General features: G+C 40.9%; 1 protein-coding gene across 1 annotated transcript; it reads left to right on the forward strand.

Annotated features, from left to right (window-relative positions):
• The first annotated feature begins 12,970 nt into the window (after window positions 1-12,970).
• On the forward strand, window positions 12,971-17,021 carry CLEC3A (C-type lectin domain family 3 member A). Its single transcript, XM_077831416.1, has 3 exons — window positions 12,971-13,085; window positions 15,250-15,333; window positions 16,630-17,021. The coding sequence occupies exons 1-3, from the start codon at window positions 12,971-12,973 to the stop codon at window positions 17,019-17,021; spliced, it is 591 nt and encodes a 196-aa protein (XP_077687542.1).
• The last annotated feature ends 879 nt before the right edge of the window (window positions 17,022-17,900 follow it).

Consider the following 17,900-nt stretch of genomic DNA (forward strand, 5'->3'; position numbering starts at 1 on the left):
ACAGGGTGGGCTTAAGCACACTACCTCCCTGGAGGTGTTCTGGGTAAAGAGAGGCCAAAGCTGGAACCCCAGTTCCAACATGGCCAGACTTTGGCGAAGTTTGGATTCAAATCAAACCTCAGCTCCAAGCTTCCTGGCTTGTCCCCATAGTGTGAGGTTTACTGAACTGTTGCAAAGTGTTTGTAGCTCCTCAGATGGAAAATAGCATTATATATTGAAATGTAAAATATTAACACTATAATGTCTTTAATCCCAAAGAATTACATAGAGCACTATTGAAATGATTTCATGTGTATATGAAATGGTGTGGAGCATAGCAGTCATGGGAAGGGTACATATTGCCCAAAGGTGTCAGACTAAATTTTTGTCCTACAAAAGTGCCCAGGGAACTTTGATCTGTACAGTCGCCCGTTTGGCATTAGATACCAATGACAATAGATACCCATTCAGTAAAGACAAGTGAAAAGACAAGTACTACACTTGGAAAGAAAAAATCAAATGTACAACTACAAAATGGGGAATAACTGGCCAGGCAGTAGTGCTGCTGAAAAGGACCTGGGGGTTATAGTGGATCACAAATTGAAGATGAGTCAACAATGTGATGAAGTTACAAAGAAGGCTAATATCATTCAGGTGTATATTAACAGGAGTGTAAGACACTGGAGGTAAGTGTCCTGTTCTACTCAGCTCTCGTGAGTAAAGTAGTAGTGAGTAGAGCTGGAGTAGTGTGTCACACTTCAGGAAAGATGTGGACAAGCTGGCAAGAGTCCACAGGTAGGAAACAAAAAAAAAAAAATGTTAAAAGGTTTAGAAAACCAGACTTATGAGAAAAGATTTTAAAAAACTGGGCATGTTTAGTCTTGAGAAAATAATATTTGGGGGACTGGTAGTCTTCAAATGTGTTAAGGGCTGTTATAAAGAGGATGGTGATCAATTGTTCTCCATGTGCAGTGAAGGTAGGACAAGAAGTAATGGGCTTAATCTGTAGCAGGAGAGATTTAGGTTAGATCTAAGGAAAAACTTTCTGTCTATAAGGGGAGTTAAGTTCTGGAACAGACTTCCATGGGAGGTTGTGGAATCCCCATCACTGGAGTATTTTAAAGAACAAGTTAGACAAACACCTGTCAGGGATGGCCTAAGTATATTTGGTCCTGCCTCAGCGGAGGGGACGGGACCAGATGACCTCTCAAGGTCCTTCCAGACTGTGCTGCATGATATTGGCATGATATTGGCTTTACATATTCACACAGTTCACTTGCAGGGTGTTATTTCAGCACTGCCTAGGCAGCATTTGTGCTGACATGGTGGCTTTAATTTAATAACAACACACAATATTTAATATGACTCATGTGGAGATGTTTGAGCTTTCTTCTAGCGCAACATTCCATCACTGAACAAAGTCGTTTCACAGTGCTCTGTTTATTAATCATTGGGCCAACAGAGCGAACACAGACCTAATAAAAAGATAGTTAATTATAATAATGATTATTAAGCTTCCTGCTTTATCCCCAATAAGATGGTAAATTAGGCCCAATCTTGCACCTACTGAAATAAATGGGAGTTTTGCTCCAGACTTTGCTGGAGAGAGGATCATTATTATGTTTTATTATTATTTATTTATTTGTATTATTATTGTGCCTGGGAGCGCCAGTCATGGACCAGAACTCCATTGTGTTAGGCACTGTATAAACACAGAACATAAAGTTAATTACTGCCCCAAAGATCTTACAACTGCCATTTGAAGTTAACCCAGTTGTTGCAGCTACAGTATTTGTAATTCAGGGAACAACTGATCAATAATTAATTCCACATGACAATTTCCCATGAAAAATATTCAACATTGCCTTGACTTGATTTTATTTGATTCTCTGTTTTTCAGTAAAATATGTGTTAAGGTCAAATCCTGATGTTGGCAAAAGCTACTTATTTTCCTTGAGGCTCCTGGACTAATAGGTATTGGGTTTTGAGGAGCCACTGGAGTAAATTGTGAAGTAAGTGATGTATGAAATGGAAAATCCCTGTACGGAGAATACAGATGTTACTTTGCAATCATTGCTGCACTGGTTCCTGATGCATCCGATGAAGTGAGCTGTAGCTCACGAAAGCTTATGCTCAAATAAATTTGTTAGTCTCTAAGGTGCCACAAGTCCTCCTTTTCTTTTTATGTGCTAAAGAGACTCACAAAACTCTGCTCTATCAAAGACTGCAAAAATGCCAGCCAAGCCAGTTGCATTAAGCTCCCAAATGTAAAAGGCATTAGATATATAAAGCTAAGGAGCAAATACTTACCTTATAAGTTCAGTGCTGAGAGTATGAATTCACTAGCCCTTCCTTAGAATAATTGATTTGTTTCTTGGAATTATATGTTTTGCAAAGGGACTGTCTTGATAAAATATGTCTGACGCACAGACGTTTCCAATGAGTAAAAAGTAAGACTAGAGGGTTAAACCCTGCTGGCCTCACTCAGACAAAACCCCTGTTGACTTCAGCGAGGATTTGGCTCATCAGAGCAAACCCTTCCTCCATGCATCTCTTTGGGTGTGAGGGGCCTTCTTGCCGCACAGCTGGGATGGTAGCACCACATAAGGCGGATAGCAGTGGGGGGAAAGCCATGCAGTAGTAGTGTGCCCTTTTTTGGTATGGAGCCTGGCCGCGCACACAAGGCATTTGGGGCTGGGCCAGGAGAATGACAGCACCAAGTGGTCTAGCTGCATGCCTTCTCCAGCTCCTTCCCCACTCCAGGGAGGCTGCTCCAGACACCCCTAAGGCTAAAGGATTCCTACTTCCTTCACCCCAGCATCCAGCCCAATAGCTTGGCCTGGGTCTTAGGGAGAGGCCTGCCTTAAGGTGTCTTCTGTAAATGTGGGTAACAACTTAAGCATCAAGTCTTGGCATGTGTGTACTCTCCCATAGCAATGTATTGAGAGGCTCAGCAAACAAATAATTTTGATCCAGCAATCACAGAGTTCATTAAAGGCTACGTAACCAGCCTGTCATATTGCCATATACTTAAAGCACACGTGAGCACTCTTGAAATCATGTCACAGCATTGGATTAGGTTGATTAACTAGCACTGAAATCAAGGCAGTCATTTGGGGAACAATATTAACAACAACAAAAAACATCCCCTGCCTATTTTATATTCCCATATGTGAAATATCCCTGGATCCCATGCTAAATGAAAAAGTTCATCCTTCTGGCTATCTTTGCAACCAGAGATCAGGCACTGAAGAACTGTCTGGAGAATATACAATACAGCATAAGCCCAATGCTCCGCTTACTGACACTGGTATAAATCTGGAGTGGTTCCATAAACCTCAGTGGAATTACCCTAGTGCAAACCTGTGAGAAAAGAATCAGGCCTTTTCTGTTCAGTATGGTGGGTTTAGCAGCACAAAATCATGGACTGAGTACTCAGTTATTCCTAGGTCTCTTAAGCCATCTACTGGAAATAGGCATAAACTGCAATTCAAAAGAGCATAATACAACTTATAATATGGTTTTGGTTGTATTATATCTGAAGTGCAAGGCATCCAGGAATAAATGAGAAAAGTGGACCACATAGCTACTGCTTGAAGTATGCCATGTCAGACAACAAAACATTGAGGATTTGCATTCTTGTCTTGCATGGTGAAATCCCTACAGACTGAACCTGACCCCTTAACAGCCCTGAGCCCACAGAGCAGTCACTCTCATGTGCAAATGGAGATACCTAAATAATGGGCTGTTACAGGATTCCTCCAGCTCTGCCACAGAGACCAAACTTATAGACTTTTCAAGGGTGAAGGAGTTAGGGATAAAGCAGTTTTCATTCCCTCCTTTCCATGGCTAGCAGCTATTTCTGCCTGATGCTTGCCTGGGCAACTTTTAGTCCACATCCTGAGGGGATTATTTGTCTGTCAGTCAGCACTCTTTTGTCTGAGAGCACATCTAGTTTCCCTAAAACTTCAGATGAATCTTTCCTATCATGTACAATTGCATTGGCTGTAACAAAGATTTCTCCAGCCCCCATTTGTTTAAGTAATTCTAGAGTTGTCATAAATGCTAAGGTCTGTAAATCAATGGAATTTCTGATTTCAGAGTAGCAGCCGTGTTAGTCTGTATTCACAAAAAGAAAAGGAGTACTTGTGGCACCTTAGAGACTAACCAATTTATTTGAGCATAAGCTTTCGTGAGCTACAGCTCATATCATCGGACAGTCTAAACCTATTCATCAATTAGTGGCCACATCTCTCTCCGGTTTCCTACCACCAAAGATGCTAGCTGCCTGGAAATCCAGCCACACAAGAGTTGTCGAGCCACCAGGCTGTGCTCTCCCAGCTATCCAGTATGATAACTAAATGCCCAAGTTAGATTAAGCAAAGGGAAGTCACCAAGATTTTAAAAAGGCCCTCAAAGATTTTTGTATCATATGAATAATCAGGAAAATTGAGGGCGTGCTTTTGATGTAATATATTTATACCATATAAATGTTCTGAGAACCTTCCATAGACCAGTGCATTTAAAATAAACATGTAAGGATTGCCATAAAAGTCCATAGTGACCATAGCAGATGTGAAAATTGGAAGGAACGTTATACACCTGAGCTTCCATGAGATGGCAACATTTCTGAAAAGGGACGTAATGTCTAAATAGACAGATCAGACTGTTAGTGAGAGCTGCAGTAATCTGTATAATAAGATTCCAGGAATGTCACTGGGTCACTCAAAACGCTAGCCTAGAATGCCCGTTGAAGTCTTGCTAAGAGTACCTAGGCTATTGTGTTATCAAAGATAACTCAACATATCACCATTCTTCCTCTACACCTGATTTTCTTGCAACAATTTCATTGGTTATATGAGGGAGACTGCACAGATGCGGGGTTACTAGGTCCAACTTCCACCCACACAGATCTCCTAGCAATGCCCCCAGACTTAAATAAACACAACCACCCACCCTACAGCACAATCAGCATACACAATCGCAAATAAACAAACTCGCCCACACAGCACACACCCTCATTTGCCACTATACAAATCCAAACAACAGCTATAAAAAAAAATTGGAACAAATCAAAGGCTAGATTCTCCTTTATTCTGAGCCCCTTTACATCATTCTGGCCATGTGAAGGGACCTTGAAATGGGAATAGATTACATTTACATCTATTCTAATTCCCATTCCCCCTGACAGAGCAGTGTACAGGGGCCTTAGGGTAAATGGGAACGTGATTCCTGATGTTTCACTGATGTATTTGTCAGCATTCTGGAATTTTGCGGACACAATTGCCGGAGTTCTAGAATAATGAATCATGTATTGCTAAGGGTCTGACTCAATGCCCAGTGATGTCCCTGTCCCCCCACTGGCATTATTATGGGGGACTGGCCTTTTAAAGTCAGAGGCGGTAGCTTGAGAAGTCAGCTACCCCATTCCATGTGTCCAGGAAAGTGAATGAAGCACTCTCTTGGGAGAGAGGAAGTTGGATCTGGGGAACAGTTAATGTCTGTGCGGGAAAAGCTAGAGCAAAACCCAGCCCACCGTTCCTTTAAGAGTCCCAAGACCAGAATCCTTGCACAGTGGATGCGATAAGACTCACCTATCGCAGAGGCAACACAAATTGGTGTTTGGGGTTATTAGGCCCACCTGGGAAGGATTAAGGATTGGGCAGGTGATGAAAATATGGGAGTTGCCTTACCAAGTGTGGAGGGGGGGGTCAGTGCTAACAAGCCAATTCAATTAAGGTGGAAGTGGGCTAGTCTCAACAGTTGACAAGAAGTTGTGGAAATCACTTTTGTAGTGCTAATGAGGCCAAGGTAAACAAGGTGGCCCATGCATCTGTAGGCTGCAGCTGCTAAAGGGAGAAAGGACCACGTACGTGAAAAGACCTACTCTTAAAAGTCCATAGTGACCAAATCCCATGTGGGAAAGCAATCCAAACAAGCCAGCACATTTATCTCACTCTGGCTGGACCTACTGGCAAGAGGCAAGCTGCACTGTTAAGTAAGTTGTTCAGGAAGGGGAATTCATAAGGATAATAGCCCACCAGTCTTCATCGGGGCGGCTCTACCAATTTTGCCGCCCCGTGTATATATGTGACCTGCTGTCCTCTGTCTCGCTTACTGAAGCTAAGCGTTCATTCCTGCCACTTTGTCTGGAAGTTGCCTATCTGTGGAAGAATAGCAGCAGTGCCAGACTGGGACAATCTTGGTACAGAAAAAACAAAACTTCGAGTCTGAAATTTCTCAGATCATTTCCTGGGAGGGAAAGAAAGCACCACATGTTACAGGGGAGAAATTATCACAATAAGTCAACCTTGCTTATTTAAAATAAAAAAACCCCAAACATAGGTTTAAACAAACTGAGGTGCCACCAGTAATTCCCAAGTCAGGCATGAAATCTTTGCCAGGTCAGAAGGGGCAGCATTTTAAAAGACTCCTTTCAGCATCTTCATTGCACCTGGAATGCAAAGAAACAGAGAGTTTACTTTTAATCCTAACTCTCCTTCTCCTTAAAAAAGACAAAACAAAGTTCCATTTTATTTTTAATAAACAAAGAGGGTATAATTCACCCTTCCCCAAAACTGCAGGATTTAAAAAATGTAAAAATTGGGGGTTTGGGACAGAAAACCCAAACCACAGCCTGTGCATGAGGTCTCCCGGCTGGAGGAGTGAGTTTGGGTATTCAGCTCCATTTGAATACTTCACATATTAATCAGCAGAGAAATGTTTCAATGGAAAATTACTTCTGGTGTTTTTCCTCTCCAAATACGTAGCACAAGAGTTCAGGGACAGTCTGCAGAATGGTCACTTAATTGTGCACTCAGGGCCCCAAAGAGAAATGAGTTGTTTGAGTTAAAATGTTTGCTGCAACCAGGAAAAAAAATATTTTGTGCATTAAAATATTTTGGCTGAAATAGAAAATGGAGGCCATTGATTGAAGATTTCAGCAAGTTCTATGGAAATAACTGACTGCATTTTACATGGTAAAAATTCTCATTTTTTTTTTTGAGTGAATTCTCTTCTGGAACACGATGTAGTAAAATATGTCCTTTTTGTCATTACACTACAGCCTAACAAAAACAATGTTGGGAAAGTGTTGGAATTATTTATGCAGGGTATTACCATGATTCAAATTTAACCATAAAAATTCCTTAAAGTCCAAAGGCCAAATGGTACTTTATAAAGTTGCTCTAAACATGTCTTTAAAAAGCCTAAATATTTAGCAATTTACGACATCCAAACAGTGACACAACACTTATAAGCATTTGATCAAGATACACGTGGGCTAAACCCTGGGGTGCTTAGACCCATACTGGTGCACTCCAGAGTAGTCAGGCAGATATTAGCAATGAGCCTTTTAAGAGTTAACTTTTTTATACCCTGCAACAAACAAGTGATGTCATTCCCAAATACTGACTTCAGTTTAAAACCAATTGGAGACATTTCACCTGTATTACCAGTCTTAGTCCAGATATAATTTACAACCTCCTTTCTCCTCAAGGCCTTTCCTCCCCTCCTCTTTACTGACCAACAGTTTTTCCACTGCACCTCGTTCACATAGGCTGCAACATTGGTGTGTGGGTTGGAAGGACCATGCTGGTTCATTTGAAAACCAATTCTCTTTGTCTTATTTAAAACCATTTGCAGCTACCCCTATTGGTCATGTGCTTTCTTTTCACAAACTTCCCCTTATCCTATTAGTTATTCTTTGAACGAGATGTCCTCCCTACTTCACTCCTTCTGGCTTTATGTCTAATTATTTTCAAGGCCTTCCTTCTATTTACTACTCAGGGTCTTTCTTTACAACCCATTTTCTTATCCAAATTTAAATTAACTCTAATTCTTTAGTTTCATATTTTTCCTGTAGAATGTGACCGTGGTAGTGCATTGTGATTAATAGTCACATTTGGCTTTTAAAAATTAGGCAAAATTTAAAAATTAGGCAAAAATTGGCCTGGAACAGCAAACGGCAGCCAGTGGGAGCTGCGATCAGCCGAACCTACAGACCCTGCAGGTAAACAACCCGTCCCATCCCACTAGCGGATTTCCCTGACAGGCTGCGTGCCAAAGGTTGCCGATCCCTGTTCTAGACTCTAGAATCTAGACCTGTGGTTCCCAAACTTGTTCCACCACTTGTGCAGGGAAAGCCCCTGGCAGGCTGGGCTAGTTTGTTTACCTGCCGCGTCCGCAGGTTTGGCCACCACAGCTCCCAGTGGCCACAGTTCACTGCTCCAGGTCAAAGGGAGCTGGTGGAAGCGGCGGCCAGCATGTCCCTCGGCCCGTGCCACTTCCAGCAGCTCCCATTGGCCTGGAGCAGCAAACCGTGGCCAGTGGGAGCCGTGATCAGTGGAACCTGCGGATGTGGCAGGTAAACAAACTGGCCTGGCCCTCCAGGGGCTTTCCCTGCACAAGTGGCGGAACAAGTTTGGAAACCACTGCTCTAGAGTGATCCAGGACACTGGGTCATGGAGTAATTTTTGTTGTCGGAGGTGGTCGCAGTGCAATGAAGTTTGAGAACCCCTGCTATATTAGAGAGTAACCAATTAAGCTTATGCTCAAATAAATTGGTTAGTCTCTAAGGTGCCACAAGTACTCCTTTTCTTTTTGCAAATACAGACTAACACGGCTGTTACTCTGAAACCTGCTATATTCTGACTATTCAAGAGAATTGGAAGAATAAGGATACAATACTCTAGGCCACCTATATAGGACAGTGATAGTCACCTTAGAAAAGGCCCAAATACGGGCCCCTATGTGTGACACAAAATATTTATGCAAGAAACTTAAAATACTCTTAGAATCTTTCATTTTAAATTAGTGCCCAGAACTCTTCATCTAGCCAGTGTCTGTGTTCAGGGTCTTTCTAGTCTTCAGTGTATGAGCAGACAAATTCCTGTTATGCATCCTACCTTGTGTAGTAAAAATCCTGCTCCCCCCCTCTCTCTAATACATAGCACAGTCTTCTTTTTAACTAGAAAATTTCCGTTAGAAAGAATGGGTTAACATGACAGGAAAGAAGATTAGCCATCTGACCCTCCCTGCACAAACCCAGAATGACGGCTAATCACATTTACAAAACCTCACACACTAGGAGGTTGATCCATCCCTTTTCCAGACGTGCAACTTCATTTAGTCAGTATCCATGTGTTTTTTCTAGTTCTGGGATTTCAGCCATAATCTCCCCTTATGCCTGCTTGGTCTGAGCTCAGCTCCTTTAAAAAGGCACTTACAAGGCTTTGAGGGACTGAGGAAATTGAAACATACAGTAGTTTTCCAAGCACAACATATTCAGTGACTTGAAGAGTTTGCAAACCTGTTACATTTAACTGAAACGAGGGTATATTATCCAGTGTACTCCATGCTTTCCACCTTGGATAGTCTGAAATGACATTTGGAGAGAGAATTGTGATAGGGAAAGAGACCTTACTCTTAGCTTTATATTATCTACTTTTATCTATCCTGTTAGTTCCTCAGATTGTGCCACTTGAAATTCCACAGGTTGGCAGTGGCTCAGTGTAATTCTTGACAGCTTTCAGATTCTCTCTACAACAGACAATTAGCCACAAACTCAAGGGCTTTTCTATCTAAGCCTATATTGGTCCTGTTTGTCAGAGTATGAAACTCTGGAAAACAACTTACTGAAACTCCAGAAATAGCTGTTGCAACAACATGTCAGTTTCACATTTTGTCCAAGCATGACATGACACAAATAGTAGTCTATTAGCTCCAAAACCTGGAGGAGGTGGTAAACCTCAGTAAAACATAGTTGTCCAAAAAGCAATATTTGAACAGCTTTCCTTTGAACAGATCAATGCATTCACCATCTTAAAAGGTCTATTCACCAGCTGTGTTTTATTTGCAGCTCTACCAACTCAGGAGATAAGTGACTGACAGGACCATCCTTTACAGTAACTTCTTATTCCATGCAACAGGAAATGATTTGTGCATCCACACCTATTTCAGGAGCTCAGCCCAGCATCCAAGACTAGTTCCACATAGCTCTCTTAGTATTCAACGTGTAACTGCATGTTGTTTCCACAAACCCGTTATATACACAGTGGAGGCTAAGAATGGGTTGTTCAAAGCCAGTTTGCAGCAGCAGATAAAGATCCGACTGTCAATAGGGCATACTTTCTACCCTGAGCAGCCTCCATGGACCAACCTGCAGGTTCCTATAAATGAAGCTATCTCATTTTCTGAATGACCCTCTTATTGGAAAGCAAGTGCGGACAAACTGAGAAAACTGCTTCTAAAAACCTACCTGGGTCACTGAACAATATCGTAGACTATAAACAATATTGTAGACTATGGCTTTTGCAAGTTGGAGGTGATCATAAGACCTTGTCTAAACACACAAGCTGAACTGCTTTAACTATACCAATATAGTTAAAGCAATACATGCCCCCTCTCCCCATGGATGCAGTTACACCAACATAAAGGTGCTTGTACCAGTATAGTGTATTCTTATAGCGGAAGGGAAATAAACTATACTGGCATAAGGCACCTTTACACTGATATAACTGCATCCACACTATGGGTATATTCTTTCCAATTTGTCCACAATTTCTTAAAGTAGGGTGCCCAAAAATGGACACAGTATTCCAGCTGAGGCCTTACCAATGCAAAATAGAGCAGAACCTTTATCTCAGTATCTTACGTGAGACACTCCTGTTAATACACCCTAGAATTATATTCGCCTTTTCCGCATCTGCATGACATTGGTGAGTCGCATTCAATTTGTGTTCCAGTATAACTCCCGGATCCTTTTCTGAAATACTACTACCTAGCTAAAGCAGCAAGAGTCCTGTGGCACGTTATAGACTAACAGACGTATTGGAGCATAAGCTTTCGTGGGTGAATACCCGCTTCGTCGGATGCAAGCTTATGCTCCAATACGTCTGTTAGACTAAAAGGTGCCACAGGACTCTTAGTCTAGATCTGTAAAAGCAGCAAACACGGCTATCCCTCTGATACTTACTGCCTAGCTAGTTATTCCTCATTTTGTAGTTGTGCATTTGATTTTTTTTTTTTTCTTTTCCAAGTATGGTACTTTGTACGTGTCTCTGTTGAATTTCATCTTGTTGATTTCAGACCAATTTTTCAATTTATCAAGGTCATTTTGAATTCTGTTCCTATTCTCAAAGTGTCGGCACCCCTTCCAGTGTGGAAAATTTTGTGTGCACACCCCACTTCATTATCCAAGTCACTGATGAAATTATTGAAACGTACGATTCCCTTTGTACCTGATCCACAGAGGATATGAGTCTGTTACATTCTCAGCTTGGTTGCTTGACTTTTTTAGCTCGTGCTGTAGCGACTCATGCTTTCAGCTGTAGTGGTTCACAGTTCAGTCTCTGGTGTGGCAGCTTAAATGGCAGCCTATGTTTTCAAGGCAGACTATACGTTTACATACATGTCTTGTGCTTGGTCAGCAGCATGTCAGAATGCCCGCTATTACAGGACCCTGCTGTGCTGTGATATTTAAGAACAACACCAAGGAGTTAACATTCCTGTTACAGAGACTTCATTATGCTGATCTACCATAACTGGGAAGGGCCTAGATCCTCTGACGAGAGATGCTAGAGAGACCCACTCATACTTCTATTAAGGGTACATTTATAAATAGTTTTTAAAGGGTGAATTAATAATTAATAGATGTTTTAATGATTAATCAAGTGTTATGGATTGTTCGAGTCAAAGAGGTTGTTTATAGCAATCCATAACACCTTCTGCTGTTGTCCTGATAACCAGGGCTTGGGAACAGCCAGTACAGACTTATGCACTATATAGGCACTTCTCTGAAACTATTATCTTGTTCTCCTGAATCTCAGCTTTTGTTCCAGCCCCGACATGCCCCGAGCTGTTCTGGTTGCAAAGAAAACCTCTCAAATGGGAACGGAATGTAGCCAGTGTAAAGAGGTCTGGGTGAGTCTGGAACAGCTTTGACAGGTGTGAATTGCCCCATTCATCTCCCTGAGCTGTGAACCCAGAGACCCAGTGATGATTATCTGAACCTCAACTCCGTTAGCTCTTTCATTCCTCATGTGAAAAAGGAGAGGCACAATTCCCTGTGGGCAACATCTCGTTTTGGTGCCACAAATGGGCAAGAGGTACCACTGCTTATTTTTCCCCTTCCAATCAAGAAGGATCCAGGCCCAAGGAGGACAGCAGATTCCGTAGGCATAGTCAAGCCCCACCCAGGGAAGCCTGATTCAAAGAGCCCAGTGGACGTCAATTAACTGAGGGACGTCTGATTTTGATGACTCAAGTGAGAAGCGCTTATTGTGTGGGAGGAGGCTGGAAGAGTACCAGCACTTTTCCCCTCAAATCTTACCCCAGTCTATAACACACACTACTTATGCTGGTAAACTTGTAACATCTGTTAGTTACTTATTAACCCTTTGTAAACTATTGATAAATGTACCCTTCATAGAAAGTGACCAAAACCCCTCAGAGAGCTTCAGAGCTCAGGCCTGCTGCCAAAGAACTCAGTGGCAAAACTCCCATTGACCTCAATGGAAGGAGGATCACGTTCATTGTCTAGCTTTAATTGGCTTAGGCCAGACCCATTTTCAAGAAGCTGGATGGGGATGTTGCTAAATGCTTCTATGACATTCACGTAAGTAGTCTGACTGTATCTCCTTGAAAGTGACAGTGCATGGATGAATGTTTCTTGAATGCCCATTTGCTTTTCTATGACATTCATCCTCAAAGTTTTAAATATTAACCCTTGAAAAATGGAGTTCACTGACGGCAAAACAAATAAATTGTTCAGTTCAGTCAAAGAGGAGGAATGAGAACAAGGGGGTACCTTATGCTGAAGCCAGCTGAAGCATCAAACACATTTCGTAAGCAAGGAGTACAGCCAACTCTATCACTAAGGTTTTATAAAGCTGACCTCAGTCAGTTCATATTGAGCTGTGGCTGTGTGATTTGCTCTCTTAGCTGCTACAGAGACTCTCTGGAAGAGTCTTATTAGCTTTTGAAAAGAGACATGGCACAAACTGGACTTCTAATTTTTCTCCTCATTAGCATACTACTGCTGGATCAAGCTACTGGCCAGGCTTCCAAGTTCAAAGCCAGAAAGCACAGTAAACGTAGAGTGAAAGGTAATCAGTTTAATTTGGGGATGTATATACTATGGGCATTTACAATACTCTTAAATCTTATTTGAACCCAGTGGTTAATATTATTTTTTAAATGTATTATCAAAGAGTATCTGTGCCTTTATTTACTCTGTCTAGAGAGAAGATTTTGTATATGTTATTTGGGTTACATGTACTAGTAAAGTGAAGTGTAATGTGCCAAACTGTATTACATAAATATAGGGTACAAAGCCAAACAGTGTCCTCTAGCTCCATTGACTTTATTTGGGATTCTGAGTTGTAAATGAGATCGCAGTTTGGCCCATGATCTTCAGTTATGTATTATATAATGGATATCACCAAGGTGGAATATTGTGTGCATCCGGTTAAAACAAGCTGAATAAACTAACAGACTCCCAAGGATTATTGTAGAGATTTATTTTCCATGACCTAGAAAGTTTTATAACTTTTAAATGGGATATTTGTGGGATATTCTTCAGTTCTAATTCTTTACGGAGTGTTGTACAATGATGGACAAAAGAAACCAGAAAGAATTCATGAGAAAAGTATAGTTTCCCAATAAAAATATGCAAAGCAAAGACAAAAACCTTGAATGTTGTTGGGAAATGTGTGTATTTAATTTAAACTTACTTCCCATTTTTTAGAAAGCATAATGTAGATCACACAGTTGGTGAATATTTGTTAGTCAGTGAAAAGTAAGCAGCTTACACAAGTCCATTTCTTACGATGCTCATACGACTCTGAAAGTCAGGAGGCTGTATGGCATTTGTTTCCCCTTCTCGTGAATCTATCTGTCTAGTTTTGAGGGGTTTACACCATGTTCATTACCATGGTATCTGGGAGCCCTGATTCCTATTGTAACCCATGTGCATTTTTGTGCAGTGGCAAAGTAAATCTGAACATCGGGCCTCTTTTATTTAGGTGACTAACTTTAGACACCCAAAATTTAAAATGTCTGCCATAGCATCTTTTGGGATTGGTTGGGGTTCTTTTGCCAAGACAAGTATATAAAGCAGGTTGTAGCCCAATCACTCAATATAGTTTTTAAAGCGAAAATTCTATGGAAAAAACCTCTCAACATCTCCACCCCATCTAATAGTTAAATTAGGCCATGTCTACACTACAAAATTTTGTCGACCTAACTTACGTATGCATACAGTCACCATAGTTATTAAATCGCTTGCGTATGTGCACACTTGGCTCCTTGTGTCAGCAGTGCGTGTCCTCACCAGGAGTTCTTGTACCAATTGAATTGTCAGTGTAGGGCATTGTGGGATGGCTTTTGAAAGGCAGTAACAGTCGACGGAAGTAACTCAATTTACACTTCATTGACCCAATTTCATCGACCTTGATTCTACCCTATTTGGGGAAGTGGTGTTACTAAACTGGTGTAGAGGGGCACTTACGATGGGGGGAGCCAAATTTAAGTGAAGACATTTCCACAGTGCGGTTGATGCAATGCAGCTTACATTGACCTAACCGTATAGCATAGACCAGGCCTCAAATGTACAGCCAAAACCAAATCTTTTCAGCAGCCCTAGTACAATAATGACTGATCTCTAAGTAATAGTCTGAATTTATAATTCAGCAACACATTAAAAAGTTGGAATAAGTGAACTACCATGAGAGTGCATTGGAATTTCATGTGTATTCACCTAAAGAGAGCCCAAAGAAACCAATGAGCAAAACAGCAAGCTGTCATATTAATATTATACTTAATCTTGGGAAATTAATTTTACTAAACCTATGTATTTCAAAATAGTTAAATATGCGATTTATTTGTTTATGAATATTTGTTGCTTTCTCATCCTGCATTAATGTTGTGTTGGTATAATCTCGCTGATTTTGAAGGAAGAAGGTGCACTAGTGTCACAGAGCACTGAGTCTCACCCAGGTGAATGTTTTGTTTAGCTTATAATTATTACTAGAATTGCATTGCTTTGACATTGTGATTTTATGGGATTTAAATGATTGCTGCTTAATTTTATTGTATTATAGCATTTTGATTGTCCCTGAATATTGTAATTACTATGATTTTTCTCCCAACTAAAGAGTTATGCAAATCTCATACATGCAGAAGCCCATGCTATTTTAACAGGGCTTCTGATTTAAAGATATTCTTCAATTTGTATATTTATTTATTTATTTATTCATTTATTCATTTAAGAAAAGGACGGTGATCTAAAGACTCAGATTGACAAGCTGTGGCTAGAAGTAAATTCCCTGAAAGAAATGCAGGCACTTCAGACAGGTAAAACATGTTTTATTAGTCTGTTTTTACTAGGAAATGTCACTAAACATTTTATCAGTGAAACCAAACATTCCCCTGCCCCCCCTATAATGTTCATTGAGGAATCGTGCTTCTTTGACAAGTGGGATTCCTTAGCAACACGGCACTGAGATGTTGCCAACATCTTCCACTTGATGAAGCCAGCAATGGCCGGGACTTTGGAAGAGCCATGCTGCCATACCTTGTCTATTGCCACACGGGGAAGCATAGCCAAAAATAAAAAAGATTTAATAAATGAGACTGTTGTGCAAACCAGGCATTGAATGTAATCTCTCTCTTTTAAAAGGCCTTTCTAGTTTTAAATCACTTGGGTCACTTGAAATTAGCATTTGAAGGGAGGAGGTTGGTGGAAAAAGTGACTGGAAATGAAGCCCTAACGAATTTTATGCCCTCTGTATGTTATCCTGCCAGTGGCAATATTTATCTATTGCCCAAACACAGATTTGAATTATGAATTTCCAATCAATATCTGATGATCAGGACATACTGTAAAACTAGCCCTTTAGCACTTTCTGTCTTCCATTTATTTACTAGGGACTGGGCTTAGCTAATGCATAACATGCTTTACTTTGGCACTTAAATGTCACAAGTATGAAAAGACCTTTAGATCCTTGTCATTGGTGTGAAGCCAAGAATACACCTACTTCCTGACAACTACACCAGCTCTGCCAACAATACAAACATCCATTTCTCCTCAGCGTACGTTATGAACCCGATGAGGTGAAGTCAAATGTGTGAAGTTGGCAGCAGGGACTATTTACAAAAAAAATGAAGTTAAACAAACAACAGGCCTACATCATCTTCCTGTGTATGTGTGTTCTCAAACAGCAGCATAAATAATCGTTGAGGAAATTACGTTCCTGGCTGGATCCAGGCTGAGAATGATGACCAAAGTAGATTAATATAAAAAGCTTACAGGTGGGATTTTCAATAGCCCCTTCTGGAATTAAGATCACAATCCCACTGAAAGTCAACATGACTTGTAGGCCTTGCTCCCTTAGGGGCTTTTGAAAATCTCCCACTAAAATGTCAACTCTGTTCTGGAACAGCCCTAGCCATTTTGCCAGCTGGGGCGAAAAATGTTCTTGGTGCTCTGCCCACCCCCACAAACCTGCCCACGAGCAGCCAAATACACAAAATAAAAAAATAAACCCAAGTGGCGCTGCCTTGCTCACCTGCCCTTAGAACCGGTCCAGACCCTATTCTAATATGTGACTCAATTTCTTAATCAATATGCTCAACCATATCTATTCACAGTCTGTCTTCGTGGAACAAAGATCCATAAGAAGTGCTACCTGGCATCAGAAGGTGCCAAGCATTTCCATGAAGCCAATGAAAACTGCATAGCCAAGGGAGGGACACTGGCTATCCCCAGAGATAATGATGAAACCAACTCCCTTCAAGACTATGGCAAGAAAAGTCTGCCAGGGGTTGCAGACTTTTGGCTGGGTATCACTGACATGGTAAACGAAGGGAAATTTGTTGATGTCAATGGAATGGCTCTAAACTATTTCAACTGGGATCGCTCCCAACCAAGTGGGGGAAAGCGTGAAAACTGTGTCTTGTTTTCCCAGTCATCTCAAGGCAAGTGGCGGGATGAAGTCTGCCGTACTGTCAAAAGATATATTTGTGAATTTCTGATCCCGTAATTCCATTCCCATTACCTGCACCAATATTTGGTTATTAATGTGCAGGTTTTGCATGTTAGTAGTTCCTTCCATTTACAGTGGTGAATTGAAAATACTTATTGAAATGCACATCTCCCACAATACACACACCTTGCCCTAAGGCAGGAATTTTCTTTATTAATTTATTTTCCATTCAACTGCTAAAAAGGTTGTGTTTACTGACGTTTCTCACCATGCAACTGTCGCATATCCTGTATGTGAGTATACATAATGTTTTGTTTTGAGATGTATTGCATCATATTTTGCCATATCTCACAGTCTGATGTTCATGTTATCAACATCGTAAAGTCAAAATCCATCTTTCAGACCCACACTACATATCTCTATAGGTTAGTGTTTGCTTGAACCCCAGGCAGAACTCTGGTCAATATTTATGAAAGTTCCATACGTGGAACATTCACTAGAGAGTGAAGTTTGCCAACATGAGGCTACGGAAGCTTAATTAGAACTTTAGTGGTGTATAAACCTCTGCAAATGCATGGAATTCATCTGCTGGAGCTCAACGATGTAGCACTGAGATAAGATTTTGATCTAAAGGAAGAAAAAAATGAGTAGAAGCTGATATTATTCTGAAAGATTATGGAGTTAAAAATGACACATTCCTAGAAAGTGGGGGAAATATTCCCACTAGTGATCGAGACATCAGCCCAGCTTGAAATGTTTGCTTCCACTCTGATTGATTTTATTATTTTTAAATAATAAAGCATGTCATTCAGAATGTTCTACTGCCCATTTGGAAGTGCAACGTCGGGGCTAGATCATGCTTTCAGCTTGCCATCCATAATAAGGGGCAGTGCACAAACACACCACCCAGCAGGAGCAGTATGCTCAAAGACATAT

This window comes from Eretmochelys imbricata, chromosome 12 (genome assembly GCF_965152235.1).
Source record: "Eretmochelys imbricata isolate rEreImb1 chromosome 12, rEreImb1.hap1, whole genome shotgun sequence".
Taxonomy (NCBI): domain Eukaryota; kingdom Metazoa; phylum Chordata; order Testudines; family Cheloniidae; genus Eretmochelys; species Eretmochelys imbricata.

Bases quoted from the DNA above. Each gene is read 5' to 3' on its own strand.
- CLEC3A (XM_077831416.1), top strand. From the start codon at position 12,971: ATGGCACAAACTGGACTTCTAATTTTTCTCCTCATTAGCATACTACTG. The intron at 13,086-15,249 runs GTAATCAGTTTA...TATTCATTTAAG, and splicing joins CAGTAAACGTAGAGTGAAAG to AAAAGGACGGTGATCTAAAG. The intron at 15,334-16,629 runs GTAAAACATGTT...ATCTATTCACAG, and splicing joins AATGCAGGCACTTCAGACAG to TCTGTCTTCGTGGAACAAAG.